The 19,815-nt window shown below is 51.4% G+C and overlaps 8 protein-coding genes across 8 annotated transcripts; 5 read left to right on the top strand and 3 right to left on the bottom strand.

Annotated features, from left to right (window-relative positions):
- Nucleotides 1-199: 199 nt before the first annotated feature.
- N7482_006774 (glutathione S-transferase family protein) lies at nucleotides 200-1,577 on the top strand (the record flags this gene model as incomplete). The annotated part of the gene is made up of 5 exons (XM_056688899.1): nucleotides 200-325; nucleotides 393-561; nucleotides 624-710; nucleotides 769-947; nucleotides 999-1,577. The coding sequence occupies 5 exons, from the start codon at nucleotides 200-202 to the stop codon at nucleotides 1,575-1,577; spliced, it is 1,140 nt and encodes a 379-aa protein (XP_056541328.1).
- A 1,151-nt stretch (nucleotides 1,578-2,728) lies between these two features.
- On the bottom strand, nucleotides 2,729-4,953 carry N7482_006775 (calcium-binding mitochondrial carrier protein; the record flags this gene model as incomplete). The annotated part of the gene is made up of 8 exons (XM_056688900.1): nucleotides 2,729-3,248; nucleotides 3,306-3,338; nucleotides 3,389-3,492; nucleotides 3,546-3,607; nucleotides 3,664-4,289; nucleotides 4,390-4,597; nucleotides 4,684-4,764; nucleotides 4,824-4,953. 8 exons carry the CDS (start codon nucleotides 4,951-4,953, stop codon nucleotides 2,729-2,731), a joined length of 1,764 nt encoding a protein of 587 aa, XP_056541329.1.
- Nucleotides 4,954-5,352: 399 nt separating this feature from the next.
- Nucleotides 5,353-6,388, top strand: ssn8 (cyclin-dependent protein serine/threonine kinase regulator SSN8; the record flags this gene model as incomplete). Its single annotated transcript, XM_056688901.1, has 3 exons — nucleotides 5,353-5,512; nucleotides 5,563-5,772; nucleotides 5,847-6,388. The coding sequence occupies 3 exons, from the start codon at nucleotides 5,353-5,355 to the stop codon at nucleotides 6,386-6,388; spliced, it is 912 nt and encodes a 303-aa protein (XP_056541330.1).
- A 4,004-nt stretch (nucleotides 6,389-10,392) lies between these two features.
- N7482_006777 (DUF4452 domain-containing protein) lies at nucleotides 10,393-11,054 on the top strand (the record flags this gene model as incomplete). The annotated part of the gene is made up of 2 exons (XM_056688902.1): nucleotides 10,393-10,554; nucleotides 10,740-11,054. 2 exons carry the CDS (start codon nucleotides 10,393-10,395, stop codon nucleotides 11,052-11,054), a joined length of 477 nt encoding a protein of 158 aa, XP_056541331.1.
- Nucleotides 11,055-13,234: 2,180 nt separating this feature from the next.
- Nucleotides 13,235-13,725, top strand: N7482_006778 (uncharacterized protein; the record flags this gene model as incomplete). Its single annotated transcript, XM_056688903.1, has 3 exons — nucleotides 13,235-13,358; nucleotides 13,445-13,557; nucleotides 13,636-13,725. 3 exons carry the CDS (start codon nucleotides 13,235-13,237, stop codon nucleotides 13,723-13,725), a joined length of 327 nt encoding a protein of 108 aa, XP_056541332.1.
- Nucleotides 13,726-14,106: 381 nt separating this feature from the next.
- Nucleotides 14,107-14,934, bottom strand: N7482_006779 (syntaxin family protein; the record flags this gene model as incomplete). The annotated part of the gene is made up of 1 exon (XM_056688904.1): nucleotides 14,107-14,934. One exon carries the CDS (start codon nucleotides 14,932-14,934, stop codon nucleotides 14,107-14,109), a length of 828 nt encoding a protein of 275 aa, XP_056541333.1.
- A 576-nt stretch (nucleotides 14,935-15,510) lies between these two features.
- Nucleotides 15,511-16,857, top strand: N7482_006780 (uncharacterized protein; the record flags this gene model as incomplete). Its single annotated transcript, XM_056688905.1, has 1 exon — nucleotides 15,511-16,857. The coding sequence occupies one exon, from the start codon at nucleotides 15,511-15,513 to the stop codon at nucleotides 16,855-16,857; it is 1,347 nt and encodes a 448-aa protein (XP_056541334.1).
- Nucleotides 16,858-18,285: 1,428 nt separating this feature from the next.
- On the bottom strand, nucleotides 18,286-19,380 carry N7482_006781 (uncharacterized protein; the record flags this gene model as incomplete). The annotated part of the gene is made up of 1 exon (XM_056688906.1): nucleotides 18,286-19,380. The coding sequence occupies one exon, from the start codon at nucleotides 19,378-19,380 to the stop codon at nucleotides 18,286-18,288; it is 1,095 nt and encodes a 364-aa protein (XP_056541335.1).
- Nucleotides 19,381-19,815: the final 435 nt, after the last annotated feature.

The raw sequence follows: 19,815 nt of genomic DNA on the forward strand, positions 1-19,815 counted from the left end.
TACAAATGCCTGAGTAAATGCTTTGTCAACCCTGACAGACCCACCCCCTCCACGATCGATAAGGGCTGAGTAATAATCTCGTCAACGACCGTCATCCCCCGCAGTTGTCAGCTTGTAGACTTCGCCTTTTCGTTCCTTTTTCTTCTTTTGCTTGCTCTCGACTCTTGGCGAAAGCTATAAAGCTACCCAGTTTCCGCTGATGCTCTTTACGCTATTGCGCTCACCCGGATTGCCTACTCTTCCACGTCCAGCTCTCCACGCGCGGTTCTTTGCAGCTTCTACAGTCAAGCCCTGCCCCTCCGCCCGATCGTCGCGAACCATGACGGTAAGCCAGAAATAAATGCACGCGCTTTTGAATGGTATGTTAATCTAGCTGGCCATGCTGTTATTAGACAGGTAACTCTGGTAAAATCACCGACTGGGTCAATCCCAATGACAAGTCTGGCGAGTTCAAGCGTCAGCAGTCGGTCTTCCGCAGCTTCATCTCCCACAAGCCCGGGGCGCAATTCCCGCCGGAGAAGGGCCGCTATCATCTCTACGTCTCCTATGCTTGTCCCTGGGGTGAGTCTCAACATCTATTGCTTTCCACCTTTGTGGTTGTAGCTTTTACTAATTTCTCGTAGCCCATCGGACTCTGATTACCCGTAAGCTCAAGGGTCTGGATGATATCATCTCCTTCTCTTCGGTACACTGGCACCTCGGTGAGAAAGGTAGGCACTCTATGTCATGATCAGAATTTTAGCTACTGTATGCCAACCGTCATTCTAGGATGGCGTTTCGCTACTATCGACGAGGACCTGCCGGGCGAGAACACTGTTCCCGACCCACTGCATAAAGACTTCACTCATCTGCGTGATATCTACTTCTCCAATGAACCGGACTACACTGGTCGCTTCACGGTCCCCGTGCTCTTCGACAAGAAGACGAATCAGATCGTCAGCAACGAGGTAAGATCCTTTCAATATCGTGATGCCAACACCCCTTCTAACAACACACAGAGCGCGGAAATTATCCGCATGTTCTACTACGAGTTCGACGAAATCCTGCCGGAGCAATACAAGAAGATCGACCTCTTCCCTGTTCCTCTGCGCTCCGAAATCGACACCTCCAACGAATGGATTTACAACGACGTCAACAACGGTGTCTACAAGGCCGGCTTCGCAACCACCCAAGAGGCCTACGAAAAGGCCGTCACCACGCTCTTCTCCGCCCTTGATAAGATCGAGGCCCATCTTTCCAAGCAGGCTGCCGTCTCCCCGTACTTCTTTGGCAATACAGTCACCGAGGCTGATATCCGGCTGTTCACGACGATCGTCCGATTTGACCCCGTATATGTGCAGCACTTCAAGTGCAATATCCGTGATATCCGATCTGGCTTCCCGGCTATTCACCGCTGGGTGCGCGGGCTGTACTGGGATCTGCCTGCGTTCCGCGAGACGACGGACTTTGAGCATATCAAAAAGCACTATACCAAGTCTCATAAGCAGATCAATCAGTTTGCGATTACACCGGTTGGTCCGTTGCCAGATATTCTGCCGAAGGACGAGGAGGTGAAGGCTGCGCAGGCTGCGAAGTGAGAGAGATAGATGCATAAATGCATGAACGAGTGGAATGAAGTGGGCCGGGGGTTTATGGGGAATTTGTAACAATCAAGCGGTGGTTCTGACCCAAATACTGCTGGAGGAGCAGTTGGGGATAGCGCGCTTTTTAGGTTGCATAATCTTATACTTATCTAAATAACCTTAGCATTCTCTCTCGCGCGCGTATATACTAAAAGCCGGTACGAATAATATACGACGCTATCTCAATATCACTCAAATCTTAAGAAAAGAAATACGGGATATCTTCGCAATGTAAAACGGAGGGACCGAATAAGTTGTAGTAAAAGAAAACTAGTTCGGGGATGGAGACGATAATACAGCAGGAGTTTGTTAACGAGAGCCAAGAGCGTATTTTCCATGCCACATAGGTAGGCATAGTGCAACCCGCAACAAAGTTAATTTTCGAATTGTCTTCTATGATTTCTATTAAGAATGGATATGTCTTTACAGAAAAGAGGTAATGGAATTCCATCATTCTTGGGAGTCTGGATCCCACGGTTCACCTAGGCCTGTGTAGACCTTATATTGGACGCTTAGGCCATCACATCACGCTGTTGGCGCTACTGCGACTCGGGAAATTCATCCAATGTTGAAGGTGTTGGGGCAAATCGAAACTCAGCTTCTATCCGACAGCTCTAACTTTAGATCACCACAGACTATACCTATTAGATAGGATTCTGAAGTGAACTGTAGTATCCTCAATATACACAAAAAAAAAGACCCAGAGATATTGCATGAAATCCACATGCATCGACGCCTTGCCATGCTCGTTGAAATATTGTTTGGAGGTTGGTACCTCACTTTGGCTCTGTACCAACGCACCTGCCAGGTGAGGATGTCTCACAAATGAGAAAAAGGCGAGCAAAGTAAACAGAAGCTAAATGCAAGAAATATGGTGGTGAAATGTGGCAGGATATTGAGCTGAGAATAAGATATATTCAGCATAGCACAGGGAGAAGCTGTACCATGTGTGTATGGTGACCTTTTTGCGGGTATCTTGGTTTGAACGGGCTCCAGATAAGGAAGAATCAAAAACAAAATGAATCGAGGACGGTGGAAGGTGAGCGAGGGTTATCGAAGGTGGAGGTGGCGTACACAAGTCACGGGTTGGTACAAAAAATCGACGTTTATTTCAAGCCGAGCATTCGCTTCGAGTTCTCGTAGACCACGTAGCTGATGGACACGGCGGGTGCCACTTTAAGGAGGTTGGGGGTGAGACCTTTGTAGAAACCACGAGGTCCCTCGGTCTGGAGAGTTTTGCGAGCGACGTCGCCGATGCCGGAGTATGTAGTGGGATGTAGGACGGTGCCTTGAGCCTGCAGCCGAGTCCGCATCACGTTCAGAGGATAGACGACTGAGGCACTCAGACCACCACTAAGAGCACCAATTGCACCAGTCAGGAAGTTGTTCAGGGTCACATCATCTTCATGACAATGACTCAATCGAGCTTGTCGAGCGACGAGGGCACGTTTCAGGTATTCGAATGTGGTCAGATCGATCGCGGCGTAAGGGAACATTCCAATAAGGCCAAGCGGCAGTCCACGAAAGAAACTAAACAGCCCATTTGCGTTAAACATTTTCCGTGCAGTAGCGATAATAAGCTTGTTTCCTCTCAACCCTCCCTCGACAGTTGAGCATTGCATGCGGCTAGAAAAACAGTTAATAAATGGGTATTGGAGAGATCTGGAACATGTTCCAACTCACAATTTCAAGGTATCGAGAGGATAGACAAAGCACCTGCCATATTGGTTAGGGCAACATTAATTCAGCCGCGAGTGAAAACATACTGGGCCACCATTCCACCAATACCACCTGACAAGAATTGTGATGTGGGCGCAAGTTGCTTGGGATTGTTGTGTCCTTCTAAGCGAGCGAACGCTTGTTTTGCCGACTATTTCAGGGTCAGATGCGCCATTGCAATACCATCAGCATTAATGAACTCACCTCATAGGCTCCAAACTTGATGGCAGACTCTGGCATGACCTTGACGACATTCAACCCATTTCCTATATATCCATCAGACGAAAACTTTCAGGAGGCAGTAGACACAAGAGAAACAAACCAGCAAACATGCTTCGCATTCCGCCAGCGCGCCATAGCTCCTTGAGCGCACCAACCAGGGTTCTGGATGCATTTCCCGCCGCCGCCAAAGGAGCGCCTTCCTTCACCGCGCGGATCGCTGTTTTTTTGACACCCGTCTGGGCAATCAGATAGACCTTAAGACGATCGAGAGGGGCGGTGGCCGTCCTAGAAACGACGCCCGCAATCCCTCCTGCAATGAAGTAGCCTAATTTAGGGGTATTCTCGGTCAACTTGCGTTCATAATAGCGGAAAGACATCCACATGGCGACAGTCTTGGGAATCGGCAGCCACTCCAGCTCGAAGTCACCGTCTAACGAGGCAAAGTCATTCCCGAAAGCGGTGTTCAACGTTGCAGGCGGGCCGGCGGTGACTTGCGCGAGGGCTGAAGGAAGGAGGGAGGCCAGCGCGGGCAAAGAAAGGATATTGTACAAGAGGCGCTTGAGGCCCAGGAGATAACGGTTAAGAAATGTGGGGTCTGTACCTAAACCCTGCAGATCATTGATGTGGACATCTCCTTCCGGGTTTAGATTGCCCGTGGCCGTGTAGTATGACAAGATAGCGCGTAGGTCGGACGTGGAACGCAGCGGTAGGAAAAGCAGGAAGTCCCTAAGATGTGAAACGAAGTAATGGGTCAGCTTCGCTGGTCTGGCTGTCCTTGATGTCTTCCTCCATGCAACACTTAGCCCAAGGTAGGTGTACAACGAACCTCCATTCTGCGTAAGAGATTACCCCGTCATTGTTTTTGTCGACTTCGGCGAAGAAATCATCCAGCTTTGCACTCGATACGGTGACCCCTGACTTTGCAAATGCATTTCGTAGCTCTCCCTTGTCGATTTCTCCATTATGGTTGTGATCGATGGCCTGGAACATCTGCCATAGCCCGGACTCGGTGTGGTCGATAAACGTTCGAAACTCTAGGAGCGACCATTAGGGGATGGATGATTCCAAAAAAGGTGCGCGCAGCGTGGAAACAGCAAGGGAGAAAGCTTTTGATGCTCACCGTCATAGTCTATCCGGCCATCGCCGTTCGTGTCAACCTCGCGCAGGATGCTGCGCAGCATGCCATCTGCGTTTTTCAGAGCTAGCAATGCGACCGCGTCAGTCGGGGGCTTCCGGCACAAGAGCCGATCAGCGACTCACGGTGGTCGATCTTCTTCAAGCCCTTCTTCAGGCCCGTCAAGTCAATATGGCCCTCTCTGCGCAAGTCCAGTGATTCCCAGAGCCGGGCCACTCGTTCTTCACGCTCATCTTTTGACTCGCCGGGTGCCATGTTCGGAGGAAAATTGTTATTGAACCGGCATTATTCAAAGGAGTATGAGAACCAGTCAGCTAATTCGGACGATGGTGCAGGAACGTAAAAGGGACTCCCGAGGGGGCGGAGTCTGCGGTGCTGAGGTCGGGAGCATAAAAGTTGAGCATCTACCGGTGGGGAGGGTAATGATTAATGCGCGATCGGTCATTGCTGCAGTTCCGATCAGGCACTTGACGCCATCCCCGGGCGGACACGGGACCAGGGCTGGGCCCTACTATACCCCTTTGGGCCGCCCAAGTTGGCCTTATCGTTTGGCCAGCGCAAAGTCCCAAGTCCGATCTATACGACGTCGCAAGAGGGAGATGCCTGTCAATCCAGCCTAACCAGCCCGACCAGCCCATACATGGTTCTTCCATCATGGCCGCCAACTACTGGGCCTCAACCCAGCGTCGTCACTGGCTCTTCTCGCGGGAGAAACTGGCCGATGTTCGGGAGAGACTCCGGGAACAAGATAAAGTAACGCATTCGCAGTTCCCATTGCCAGACCAGCGACTACTGAATATCTACTTCAATCAGCGTAAGAAATCGTTATTCTATATACGACTCGTCATACCTGACCAGTTCCAGAACTGATAAAACTGGGCAAGCGCATGTCCACCCGCCAACAGGCCATTGCTACAGCCCAGGTATACCTGAAACGGTTCTACACCAAGAATGAGATCCGCCAGACTAATCCCTATCTCGTTCTCACGACTGCATTCTACCTGGCCTGCAAGATGGAAGAATGTCCCCAACACATCCGCTTCGTGGTGGGTGAGGCCCGCGGTCTATATCCCGGTACGTTTGGTGGACACTCCTCTTCCATCCATCGAAAAGAGCGGAAAACTAATTGCGGACCCTCAAACCCGTAGAGTTCATCACGCCGGATGTAGCCAAGCTGGGTGAATGTGAGTTTGCCTTGATCTCTGAGATGAGCTCCCAGCTCATCGTGCACCACCCTTACCGGACCTTGTCGGAGCTCCAGTCCGAATTACCCCTCAGCTCGGATGAGGTTGCCCTAGCGTGGTCAGTTATCAACGATCACTATCTGACGGACCTTCCACTACTACATCCACCACACATCATTGCGATCATGGCCATCATCGTCGCCGTGGTCTTCAAGCCCTCTAATCCGGGTACCTTCGGTAACTCAGCACAGTCTGCCCTGGCTGGAGTGATAAGAGATGGTGCTGGTATGGGCATGCTAGCTGCGCTGTCAGATAAACCTGGATCGGGTTCACCTCGCATCCAGAAGCTAGTCCAATGGCTCGCGGAGAGTGAAGTGGATATCAAGGCGGTCATCGAGTGTACCCAAGAGCTCCTCTCCCTGTATGAGGTGTGGGAGCAGTACAGCGAGAAGCATTGTAAGGAGCTTATCGGACGCATGGTCAAGAGCAAGAAACTGGATAAGTAATGGATGCGTGGAAGTGATATTTCTGCAGGGTGTGGCGTTTGGTTTAAAGGAGTATGAAGGTTCCCCATGCTGGGCATGGATCTATAGCGGTTTTTTCGGATCATGTGCTCTTGCATCCTAGGGATATCAGTACCATATACATTTCTCTAGCCTCAATCAGATGCCAAGTATGATGAGTGCAGCGGGGCAGATAGTTACAGAGCAAGAGCAAGAGTTTATTAGTCTATGGAGAGGGAATAGGGAAGCTCCCTACAGAGTATAGGTGCTGCATAGAAAAGCAAACGTGAAAACTCCCTTTAATGGGTATTTCCATCAACATTTCATCTTACAGTGGATGCACACGCACATACTTCAACATATAGAAGATACGTGTAGACACGGGTGTTATCCAAGCAATATATAGGTCAGTATACACCTACGTATTACATTTGATGTCATTTCCTGGCTTTCCACTCCTATTTTGGTGTTCAGCCTTGCCGCTTTCTGCTCTTGGAATACACCGTAGAACGCCTCTAAACGACCCACATGATCTGATCAGTGATCATTATATAAGTACTCTGGCCTTGTGGACCCCTCTGAGCATCACCTGATTTTCCGCTGAGCTATTTGGTTTACTCACTGCTTGTTGTTTGACCACCTCATTCGCTCACTGAGCACAACCTGGGCGTAGAAAGAGCAGCTCGCAGAAGTGGCGTCGATAAAACACAACATGCTAGCGCCATCATTAAATGTGCCTCACAAAATTGCTCATCTGAGAGCCATTAGTGTCATCACCATGACTATTCATTCTGTTCATTTAGTGCACTTGATTACGCCCTGGAGTAGTGTACTGCATTCGAAAGGCAATTACATTTTACACTGTATGCTTCTGAGAATCTTTCAACATTTGTTCGGCATTTGTTCGGCTCAACCTAAGACTTCTCCAACCGAAATCCTTTGAGAGGAGCTGATGCAGCCAACTTATGTTTCCCTTACCCAATGAACCTGTAATAGATGTAGAACTTTCTTGCTTTACTATCACAGGGTAGATATATCACCAACAGAGTAATGTAAAAGTGCTGGTCGTGGGGCGTTTGTATAAGCTTATGATATAGATACGACCTTCTGCTTAAATTTCATACCGACTCCAAGCCTATGTACTGTAGACCTTCGCATTTAATTCCTTGGACCGTTGGATGATCCAAAGAAAAGTAATAGTATGGGATAGATGGTAGGCTAAACCCCGGCAGAGGTATACTCTCAGTACCCCGCACTCTGTATTGAGAGGTACCTAAATATTACCTCCACGTGAACCAATTCAAAGTGCCTCAAAGACGAAATCCCTCTTAACGCTGACTTTCATCGATGGGATATAATCACAGTAGGTGGAACCGAGGGGTGGAGAAGTCGCGGTTGGGATAAACACAATGCACTTCAAGGCCGTTAGACAATGCTAACTTGGTCAACTCCACTTGCAAATAGACTAGCTAGGTACCTAGTTCTAAAGCCTATAACCTACAAGTGCCAGATACAACACTCCAGAACTCCATTTTCAACCGAACCAGCATCCGAGACCACTTCGGATCGGAGGCATCGGTCACCACCGCCACCAAAACATCAACACAGCCAGCTTCGCAATCGAACCGGGGCAACCAGATCGTGTGGCCTGCTCCCTTGCGTTGTTTTGTCTGGGGCAAGCTGAGGGGGAGAGCCAGCCCTCCTTACTGATCTAGACTTTCATGCAGCGCCCGATCGTAAAATCGGAGCGATTGCATGTCGCGCACGCAGGCATGGGCGTCGACGAGTCAGCTGCATGGTGCAAGCTTCGAGTAACGGTACCTGCACCTGAGTGTCTGATCGCGCTGCACGGGCACTACGCCAGTCTCTCCTGCCGTCTAGAGTACCCCCCTATACAGAGGTATACTTATCCGATAACTCAATCAGCGAGCCGTGCGTGACTTGATCCATCGGCAGGGCCGCAAGTATATTTAGAATTTGGGGTCGAGCCCTTTTCTTCCGAAGGAGCGGTGTAGACCCGCTCGGAGCAGGTAGTTGTGACTACGGAATGACTACTGTTACCTGAAGCTCCGAGGGACGGCTCGGGTCGAGGACCGCGTATATTCTTACAGAGGCAGGTGCAGCGCCGGTAGCACTCCACGAATCAATGCAACAGTGGACACGAGGGAGGGCGACGCCAAAAGTCCAGAAAGTGTTCCAGGTGGACCAGAACGATTGTTCCAGCAGGCGCCCACGGCATGTCCGGGCCAGGAGGTTCTCCCCCTGTCATCCAGGAACGCAAAGAAATCAACTCCCAGGCCTAAAGGGCCCGCCACACCTCTCGTGCAGGTAATGGTGGAACCACCGGGGGGCAGACTGGGTCATCAATGACTCAGATGTTACAGTACCCAGCGACCAGCTACTGAGTATCTGAAGAGCAAAAGGGCCCACCAGAGGAACCGGCCCTGTGCGGGAGTATCCCTCTTTGGCCAATTCTTTGTTCTTTCGCCTGTTGTGAGTCCGGAAAGCGTAATGATGAGCTCTGCTGTTCCGGGAGGAGCGTCAGATCTCACAGTGCCAATCATCAGGGGCTGGCAGGGAGGGGCCCTGCAGGCTGCACGCTCACGGGCGAACTTGGCTTGTCAAGAATCTTCGGCGTGGGTGGTCTGTGCCGATAGGACATGTTGGTCGCAGGATTGGGGAATTCGTATGGGGTGGAAGGCAGGCGATCAGCGATCAGCAGCCACAGCCGGGGCCTTACGGGGACGGAGAATGTGCCTGGAAGGCTGCCCAGCCTGCCCGGTTCTGCCCTGTCCTGCATCGCCTGCAGCAGACTAGGACGAAAGAGAGTAGTCCAGGATTGAGGAAAACTTTGCTGGGCGCCCCCCAACCCCCAGCACCAACGATAGTTTAGTGAGCGCCGGGACTCCGTTGCCGGGACTCGTATGCTGGGACCGCCAGCACCCGCTCGCAGCGCACGGGTGTGTCAAGAACATGGGGGAGATGGGCATGGCGTGCCTATTCCGGTTGGGTGGTGGCTGGGGGAGAATCGCAAGGTGATCTCCAGCGTTGTGTCGTGTGAGTGGAGCTCGCCCTTTCTTTAAAAATGGAGCGTCGGTTGTAACAATCATCATTGTCGCCCTATCATCGGAAGGATCAGTCAACCTTGTCGGCAGGCATGGAGTCAAGATGGAGAGGCATGAAGGCACGATACTGTACCTGTAGTCAAAGGAGTCATCGTCATGACCATACCTCCTCCTCCTGTATTCACTCCTCAGTCCCCCGTAATCAGATAACTAGGCTACAATACCGGATACCGTACCGCACCGTCAGACCGGATCTTATCCTAGACCCAAACGGGTTAGCTTCACATTGGTCGACGACGTCACGGACCAGTGAGTAACCGCCCAGGGGAGCGGCATTTGGCAGTGGGTCGATTAAGCTCCATCCGGTCAAAATGATTGGTGGTGATGCTGCATCCTCGCCACCGGCGGCGCCCGGGCTTGCCTGGTTGGCGCGCTGGTGCGTGACCTTTTCGCTAGCGTCAAGCGTCCACTGGGATAGCGTGACCGTACATTACAGAACTGTCCATCACTGTCCAAGGACAATTCCCAGAGTATTTTTATCGATCCACAGCGCCTGCTTACCATACGTGACCATACCGCACCCTCTCAGCCCCAAAACACCCCTCTTTTTTCCCTCGCCTCTTCCCTCCCACACTGCAACTCCTCCACCACACCAATTCTACGCTTCTTCTTCTCTTCCTTCCTCTCGCCAACTCTCCTCCAACTGCCTACTCTCCGACTTGCTTTCTTTTCTGTCTTTTTTCTCACCACATCTTCAATACTTCTTTTCTCTTGTGTTCCCGGGTGCTGGATTCCCCTTGATCGCCCGTCACGATGTCTGCTTTCCTCTACTCCCACCACCACCAGCAACACCACCAACAACAACAACAACAACAACACCCTCAGCATGCACCCCATATGCACACCAACAACCACCATGGCCGCACTCGCCGCGGCCCCAAGATGGCCCAGCAGAATGCCCGTCAATTCCGTGGAGTTAAGAGCATGCGGGAGCTGGCGGAAGCCCCAACCGTGACGGCCTTCCGGGCGAGATTCGAAGCCGGTCGCTCCTTCGATCTCGATGACGACTTGGAGTTCTGCCCGAACCTTCTGACTGATGAGGATGTATGTGTAGATCGGCGGATGCCTCTCTCGCCGTCCCCTTCCCGTCCTCCTTCAGCGACTGCTGCTGCTGCTTCCCCCTACAGGCCTTGTCCCAATCAAAACAATCTCCTTGCGATGATAGTCGACGGGCCGGCAGTATCAAAGTCTCCCCGGGAACAGCTCCCTGTTAACACTTAGCCTTGCAGCTGCACTCCATTCACTCTGCCTCGTCCGACCGTTCGTCACTCTCCAGCGGGTCGCCGGATACATCGCCTCTGCAGCACCAGATCCAGCCGGTGCAGCAGGTCACTCCGTCCATCTCCCTCTCTCCCGCCTCGACCAACTCCTTTGTCCACGCCGGTGTCGCCGCCAACCCTAATCATGTCAACTACCACCAGCCTGCTGCCAACCGGACCCGCAAGGTCATTCCCATCGTTAATCCCACCACCGGGATGACCATGACCAGCCCGCCGGCGTCGATGTCGCCAGCGATGCTGCAGACTGCTCAGCGTCGATGGTAAAGAGCCCGCAGTCGGGGTCTTTGGCCGAAATCGGGTGCTTGCTTGCGAGCCCTTTTTCCCTCTTTGCCCTAGCGGCATATATCTCTGCACGTCACCTGAGTTTTAATTTTGCATCATCGCGCGGGTCCGTCTAATCGCAGATCTTACAATCTTTTTACTTGCATTCTTGTCTGATACGACTATTTTGCATCCTCTTTTTCGACACGACTACACAACTACCTTGGGAAAGTCCATTTTTTCTACGACACGGCGATTCTTTATTCAAAAACCCCTTGAAAAACATTCGAAAATTATTCGACGAAAATCCGGCTTTTGTACATACTACATTTTATCTCCGCCGCCGATTACGACCACCTTCGCCATACATCTAGATCCTTTGTGATGCTTCCGGCTTGTTGCGAGCGACGGCGCCCTTGCGATTTGAAACCCTTCTTGCATCCTTTTCCACACGATACCTGTGTCTCTCGGAGAGGGACCTAAAATCTTCTTTTCTTGGGCCTGTGTTCATCTTTTCCGCTTCGGTCGGGTCTGCCGGTGATGTATAGAACGTGCAGTGACTTGCTACTTGACGTACATGTCGCATTGGGAACCTGGAGTTGGTTTATTTCTTCCACAGGGTTGGGAAAAAGGACTGGATCGCTTGCGAGTGACCTTTTACCCCGGCTCGCCCTCTCTCTTCCATTCACTTTTGCTGTGACTTATTTCAACGATTTCCTTGCTTTCTTTCACTTTCTTGGGGTTTGTTTTACTCTTGGGGCGGGATGGATATCACATTTTCAAGGATCTAGAGGCGGAAACGATACACGTCTGCATTGCTTGGGCACTGTTGAAATATCTGGGCTTTTGTTCTTGTTTTTTTATTGCACCTTGTTGATTTCTCCTTCTCGTTTATTCTTTGTTTATCCTTTTGGCTTGTATATCGGTTTTGGGGATGGGGTGACATGCGAATACTCATTGCTTCCTTGCCACGGATGCTGTGGCTGGTTGGGTTTTGGTTGCGCAGCGAACCATTGGATGCGGAGTTGTTTTCTCTTGTTTGAAGTCGATATCCTGGGGGTCTCTCGCGGAACATGCGACATAGACCATATTGCGTTGAAAACGGCTTTTTGTGCTTATGCCTTCTATTGATACTGATACTGATACTGATACTGATTCTGGTTCTGGTTCTGATTCAACTCTTTAACATACCTTGTCTCCCTTCGCTTGCTCTTTATGTTTCGTCTCTTCTACGTTCGACTCGTTCGGATCTTCTCTGATTCCCTCGTCCGGAGAGTGATATAAGTACGCTGTATGATGATTCATTCATTGGAAATTTGTGCAGTCATTTTTCTTCAATCACACATCTGGTTTATAATCATTTTGTTCAATGACTTGATTCCGTTCCATACATTGTTTTGAGATATGCTTGGACAGAAATCGATTTGACCTGGTTCTCGTCTTTATAATTCTGTGACTTGGTCAAAGTCCACCATAGCAAGTGGCCAGATTGCCCTTCTGGAATTATGTCCACTGTTTCGCCTGGTAATTTTCCAGAAGAACCCTGCATCGAGTTGATGCTGAGCATTCATCCCCCTGCGTCACTGGTAATGATCCGCCAATGTATTTATTTCATGATGTCATCACTTAAGGCTACCAGGAGATGCTGGGCGCCCTGCCATTGTCGCTTGAATGCTCCATCCTAGATAGCCGGCAACATCAATCGCTGCAATTCTCCATGTACGGAGTAGTCACTACGAAGAGCAAAACTCATTATGGAAAAACCCGTGATTCATGCAATGCCAGGCATACTACACCTATTGTCCTAATTTTCGCTGGCCGGCTCGAACGAACGCCCTCCGCTTCCCCAAGCGAGTCATATCCGCCCATCCGGACCGTTAAGTATCGCTGACGTCACTGATAGACACTGCATGGCGGAGCGCAAATAGAAAGAGGGGAATTGCACACGACCCGGTATTCCGGCCGGGAGTCTGGGGTCTTTAAAACGATGAAGTCGCCTTTACCGGAGTCTACATAGATTTTTGGTCTTTCGCGGTGAGCTTCGTCTATCCTGTCGGAACTATACCTGGTGCTTCGCTATACGACCCAACAACTCTCTACACATCCCCTGCTTCAAGCCCGGAGTCGCGTATACCTTGGGATATCAAATCTATCCATTCTCCGATCTCCGATTTATCATCGCCATGTCCTTCCTCACCTCTGCCCGGGCTAGCTCCCGTCGACTCCTACCATCGAGCTACTCCCTACCCTCCACCTCTGCATTCCATACTAATGCACCGCGATGCTCTCTGAAAGAAAGCGATAAAAGTGAGCCACTCCTTCACCCTCCTCCTCCATCGACAGTTTCCTGGACTCAATTCATCATCAGAGGTGCTAACCCAAGTTCAATCTAGACCGCGACGATCTTCCCGATCATTACGAATCGCAGAAAGAACAGCAGCTGAAGAGCCACAAGGAGGGACAGGGGAAGTGGAACCCCGATCTAGCCAGCAACAGTGAAGCGGACGTACGTCTACACTGTTATTCTATACGGGCGAGTATGAGACGAACGAACCAGCGCTGACGTATCATGTTCTTACTTCAGGTCAAGGCGGATCGAGGCGAAATCGATTCGGTGGATAAAACTTTCCAGGAGTTGCAGGCGAAGACCAAACATGTGCCGAAACAGAAGTGAGCATACGAAAAAGGGTTATCACGGTGGGAGTTTGCATTGAGCCCAGAAGCTTGAAATTGAGGATTTTGACGAAGCGTCGTTTGCAACTGGGAAAACTCAATACCTAGTAGGTGTGCATGGTTGGAGATGTGTGAATCCAAGCGAAATTGACGGCATGTCAGCTCGGGTTACGAATGGAGGTCGTTGGGAGAGTCCTGAGAGACCTTGTAATGTAGAAGCAGTAATCAAGTTGAATTTACTGGTTGTCCCAACGCCAAATTATCACAGCAAAGCATTAACAGTAGGCTATAGAATTGTCCGCCCCACTGAGACCCGAAACGCCCGCTTGTAGTAGTAAGTCTTAGATGCAAACGGAGGAAATACAGCGACTGGGCATCGCCGTTATTTCAAAATCACAATCAAGATGACCAGAATAATAATCAACCCGATTATGGTCATCATACTCCAATTCTCGCCGGCCTTGCGTCGGAAGCGGTCCAGCCGCCGCCTTGCGCCGTCCAGCCGGGTCTGGTGCCGCTCAACGTCGCCATCCATGCCGTCCAGCAGCGCGACGTGGCCATCAAGCTCGTCTCCAATCTGGATGCTCAGCTGATGCTGACGCCCAATAGATTCCCCCAGTCGATCCAGGTGCTCATCCTGGTCACGCATCATCCGGTCGTGGTGCTCATAGATCTGCTCATTGTTCATATTGGAATGGTCGACGCCCGGCGGCGACGGCTCGTCGCGGTACGGGCGAAAGAGATTCTGGCGGTTCCGATCCTCCTCTTCGTCAATTTCCTCTTGTACGGCAGCAGCAGCAGCAGAGTTATCCATAAACCGCACCGACTTAGAAGGGGGATGTTGTGGAACGGGTTGTTTGAGGTCGGGCGACGTTGCAGACAGGTAGACGGAGTCAGATGCCTGCGCCGGGTCCTGGGTGGAAGGGCCGCCGTCTGTGCCATAAAACTGGGAGGAAAGGTCTTGGAATTGCTCACGGAGAGGGTCAAGTTCGTCCTTCAGGGCGGCGGCGCCTGCGCTGTCGTTGGACTCTATGAGCCGTGCCTGCTCGGCCTCCATAGCTTGGATACTATCTTCGAGGGACTCGAGCGACCAAGAGATCACGTCATCGTGTGCATTTGGTTCAAGGTCCAGCGATATGGCGTGCTGCCGCTCTAGAAGGGAGAGCTTGATGTAATCGGCGAACAGGAAGAGCTCGGATGGCTTCGTCATGGCGGTGTCTGACGGACGGCACGGGGGGCAGGTTCGTCGTGGAAAGCACGGGTGATTGACTCTCCCACTGTTGTATCAGAATTCACTGCAGATCACGGGTAAATCCAGACGAGTTCGCTGGATAAGAGGTGATGCCGGTGGGTTGAGGTGAGACGAGTCGCAAGTTGGGTCACTCTAGGCAGTGGATTACAGCAAGGGAACCCCAACCCCCCGTCTGGCCGCGGGTCTGCGATCTGCCGCGTTCCGCCTTCACTCTCCCTTCCTTTCCCCCTCCCCCGCCGCAATCCCCACCTTCATTCTTCCTCCACTTCTCTCTCGAACTGTCCGTGCTGCTGCTGGACTTTCTGGATTCTGTCGTTATCTGTCAAATGATCTTCTTTTGATCCAGCCTCGCACCTGGGGGTTCTGCGTCGTCTGTGATCGACCTCGGTGTCCGCTCCCCGTTTTACTATTGTCCGCCGCGTTCACGAACTTGCGCCGGAACTTTTGAGCAGCAACGATACTGCGATAAAAAGCGTACAGACCACGCAGAGTCCTCTGCATGGGCCTTTCCTAAGGCTCAAGTGTTTGTGCATCATGAATATTCCAGACTTTCTGGCCCTGGAGGCCGACTCCGAAAGCGGCGACCTGGTCGACCTCCGCGCCCTTGATTTCGTCTCCAGCTACGATTCACACCTAATGTGCCCGATCTGCCACTGCCCTTTCGTCCAGCCCGTGCGACTACAATGCGATCACGTTTTTTGCCGGAAATGTCTGGGCTCGGCCATCACCACCGTCCGCTCGGCCGACTCGGAAGAGTTCCCGTGTCCCTCCTGCCGGACCCCCGCAACCCGAATATCGATGAATGTGCCCCGCCTATTGATCAACATGTGTGACGAGATCCAGGTACGGTGTCCGCTGCTAGGAGATGGTTGTGAGGAGGTCGTTCCGCGAGGCCACATCCAGTCGCATGTGGAGAAATACTGCGGCTATCGGCTTGTGCCGTGCCCGGATGAATCATGCGGCAAGAACACCCGGAAAAAGGATCTCCAGCCGGACCAACGGTGTATGCATAGCTATTGCCGGTGCGGGCGCTGCAATGAGGATATAATGGAGCAGGACTTTGCGGAGCATGACAAGGAGCTTTGCCCCAGTCTGGAAACAACTTGTGTTGATTGCGGAACTACCATCCCGCAGCGAACGCTGAAGCAGCATATCGAGACGTGTCCGGATGTTGTCAGCCCTTGTGTGGCATCGAAATATGGGTGTCAAGTCAAAATTCGACGTGCAGATATTGCGATACATGAACAACAGTGTCCGCTGGTCTCAATAGGACCATATTTCGAGGCGCAAAACACGCGGCTGGATTCTCTTGAACTGACTATGCGACACTTGCAACAACGCAATGAGATATTCGAGGATGGATTGGCCAATATCCGATCCACACTTCGTGACTTTGCGCGTGCGAGCGGCAACGGTGGAAGATCAGTCATAGGTGGAGAGAGGGACCAGCAGGCTCGTGGGGACGCAGACGAATCTTCAGACCTTGCAACCGCATTCTCATCCCACACCACTCAATACCTCCTCTCCCTCCACGAATCTCTGCGCGAGGAGGTCAACCAAATATCACACGCTCTCACGGACCTTGACGCTCGCGCCAGCATGACCATCATGAACGAGTGTCTCCGCATTAAAGAAGACATGGCCCACACGAACGCCGCCGTCAACAGCGTGCGCATGCAAGTCCAGTGGCTAATGAACCCTCGACTTCACAACGGCGCACGAGCCGGCGGCATCCGCACCAGTACAGCTGGAAATGAGAGCCCCCGGACGCAATTGACATCCACGTCAGCACCAGGGCCGAGCAACGCTGCTGGCCCATCATTGGGACCGCTTCGGCCCCGACGACCTAGTGATAGTGGGCGCGAGGGAACCAAACTATGAGTGAAGTGGGGGCGAATTGAATATGTGTTTTGAGCGTTGCATCTCTCCGGCCTAGGATGTGGAGAGGGAGTCTTGGGATATTCTTTCGTGTGTACCTCTTAAGTTCATGACTGATGATTGTGTTGGCCTGTCCCTGGATGAAAGGGGATGGAAGGGTGCTTAGGTACCTGGCGGTATTCGTATCTCTATCTCAGTCCTATCAAGTCCGATGTTTAGGGTGATAATGAAATCTTATACCTATACACCTGTCGTTGATCTATGTAGAGATGATTCTCTTGGTGACTGGGGCCTTTGAAACTTCTCAAATTATAATTTTCCCCCGATTTGCCCACCAGTACAGTACTCCGTGGATAATGCCCTGCCCATCAAGAACGCAGAAGGCAGTTCGCGCCCGGTACTCTCGCTGTTCCCTCCTTCGCCAATGGTAGTGACGCCAGCGCATCTTACGATTTCCGTATCTGAGACATGGGAATTCCTGTTTCCCCGTCCACTTCCTCGAGACCTCTGTTAGAGGCGGATCTCCCTAGATGGCCTTGATAGGATTCACCCGCCGCTTCTTTTCCAAGAGAGAAACGCATAAATAAATCATATCCGTCGTACAGTCACGGGTCGTCAGAACGGAGCACACATATACCCAAAAGTTTCTGGACTAAGGTTTGGTTTAAACTGCGTCGATGCGCGGCGCAGCCGCTGCCAGCCAAGTGGCTTCGCTTTTCTCCAATGCCGATCTAATACTTTCGGTAACGGGCGTGCCTCTGTCAGGTTCCCAGCTTGTTATCGGGGTTCGGTGCAATTCCAGTGAATTCCACAGGTGAATGGGAGCTCGTGGGTCTCAGGCCAGATCTTCCACGCAAATAGCATCAGCCGCTGCGGTAGAATGCTCGGCTGCATGATCTAGGTATTTCACCCGGGGTTGGCTTTTTACAGTAGGGCCAAATTCGATAATATCAGCTTCATCTCGTTTCGTTTACCCACATGAAAATAACGGATAATGATTAAATATGTCGAGACCATCCAGTACTTTGGCCTCTGCGCTTCGCGGTTGAGATCGTACAAAAGTTACTAACCCTTTTCTCTTTGATCCGAGACCTCCTTTGGCTGCCCTGGCGCTGTATTCTCAAGCGTCCGAAGACAAAGTACGGGCAGCTTCCACGGGAATTCTTTATCTCGCCTGAACCTGATCGACCAAGTGTCGAATTTCCGCGCTGGCAATGCTCTTCATTGCCACCAAGGGGCCATCGCAGAACACCATCTCGTGTATATCTTTGTTCGACTGCAAGCCCGGGGGTACAGAAGACAGATTCTCAACTCAATCGCCGAAGTTATCTGGAATTCAGGGACCAGTAGGCGGCTGGTGGAAGGGGGAGCAATCTAGAATATGAATGCTCTCCGAAAGTTCGATCGCAAAATATTAGGCTATCTCAGCACTCAATGAGCCCTTCCGCGAATTGGCAGCATAGCTTTTCGGACATATTTATGGCAAACAGTCCTGAGCCGTCGAGGAAGAACAGCGATGGATGCGCGCCGTGTTAGGCCGGCTTGCAAAGTCTGCACACCAGTCCCATCATAACTGGCCTTTCGAATTGGTGCAGAAGCTGATCGCGCTGCATTTGCCATCTCCGACGCCGATGCCGCCCTCTCAGTCGCTGTAGTCGCTGTCTGCGGCGGTGACGAAGGGTCTGGGTTTGATTCTGGCAGGACTGTCGTTGCTTCGCTTTGAGAATCATCGGTTGGAGGCGGGGTCTGTTGCATGGCTTGTTTTGTACGGGTCTGCACACGCACTAGCGGTGCAGGGTCTGGGTCCTCGAATTTGGCTGAGATTCGCTGAAGTGCTGCAGTAATGCGATCGTGGGCAGCTTGCTCTTCTGGTGACATAAGCGGAGGTATGAATGTCGCTTCGTCCGTTGCGGTGTATTCATTTCGAGTCGTATTATTTGCCGGTGATGTTGGGTTCCTCTCAGGTAGATCATCCTCGGGGACCTCTTGAATGGTACTCACTCTTTGAAGCCTTCGTATCCCTTGGAGTTCTTCATCATCTTCCTCTTCGGATTCCTCATTGTATTCATAGTATTCATCGTCCGTCTCCTCTTCAGATGATTCATCCCAGTCCGAATCTTCGTCGTCATCTTCGAAGTCGCCACTGAAAAAGTTCTCAATATCCTTTCCGACAGCATCTTCAGTCTGATCCTTGGCGACATCATTAATAGATTCGGAGGCCTCGGAATGATGAACAGACAGTGATTCCCGGGTCTCACGATACTGCATTGCCTTCCTCTGCAGCGAAGCAATTGCAGTGTCCATGTCCAAATACCACGTCGCCATATTCTGCATATGCAAGCAGTGGACTGCTCTGTAGGCCTGTGACACGAAATCCATCACGTAGGTCGCCGAAGCGGCCTCGTCTGGATGGTTCGCAGCGTGTTCATAAACCTTTGCGCAGTACAATTCAAACGTTTCAGCAAATTGAAAAACATCTTTGAACTCGCCACCCTCGAATAAGGGCTCTGGCCATTGAAACGCCATGATTATGGATTGTGGGCAGGCAATTGCAGGAGGATGTTCTGCGTGACGCGCGAGGTACAGTTTGACGCGTGAAGCTTCGGCAGGGGGGGGTTCGCGTCAACCCAACCCTGAGCAATGCAGGCACAAGGAATCTGACAGCGCGAAACCAATCAAACCGTGGAATGACAGTAGCAAACAATGAAGTTGCTATGTTGTAAACAGAAAAATCGATTGTCGAATCAACTTGACTCGGATGCATGTGGGTTCAAATATTGGAACAGCAAAAAAGATATGATCTCAGGTTTTTTTTAGGAATAGCCGAACGCGGGGGTCGAACCCGCAACCTTGAGATTAAGAGTCTCACGCTCTACCGATTGAGCTAGCCCGGCAGGGCTGGTTGAAGGTCAAAGCGAACTAAAGATACATAAATCCAAATTAACCCAGGTCATCAAAAAG

This window comes from Penicillium canariense (assembly GCF_028826845.1).
Source record: "Penicillium canariense strain IBT 26290 chromosome Unknown utg000004l_segment0_segment0, whole genome shotgun sequence".
Lineage (NCBI taxonomy): Eukaryota > Fungi > Ascomycota > Eurotiomycetes > Eurotiales > Aspergillaceae > Penicillium > Penicillium canariense.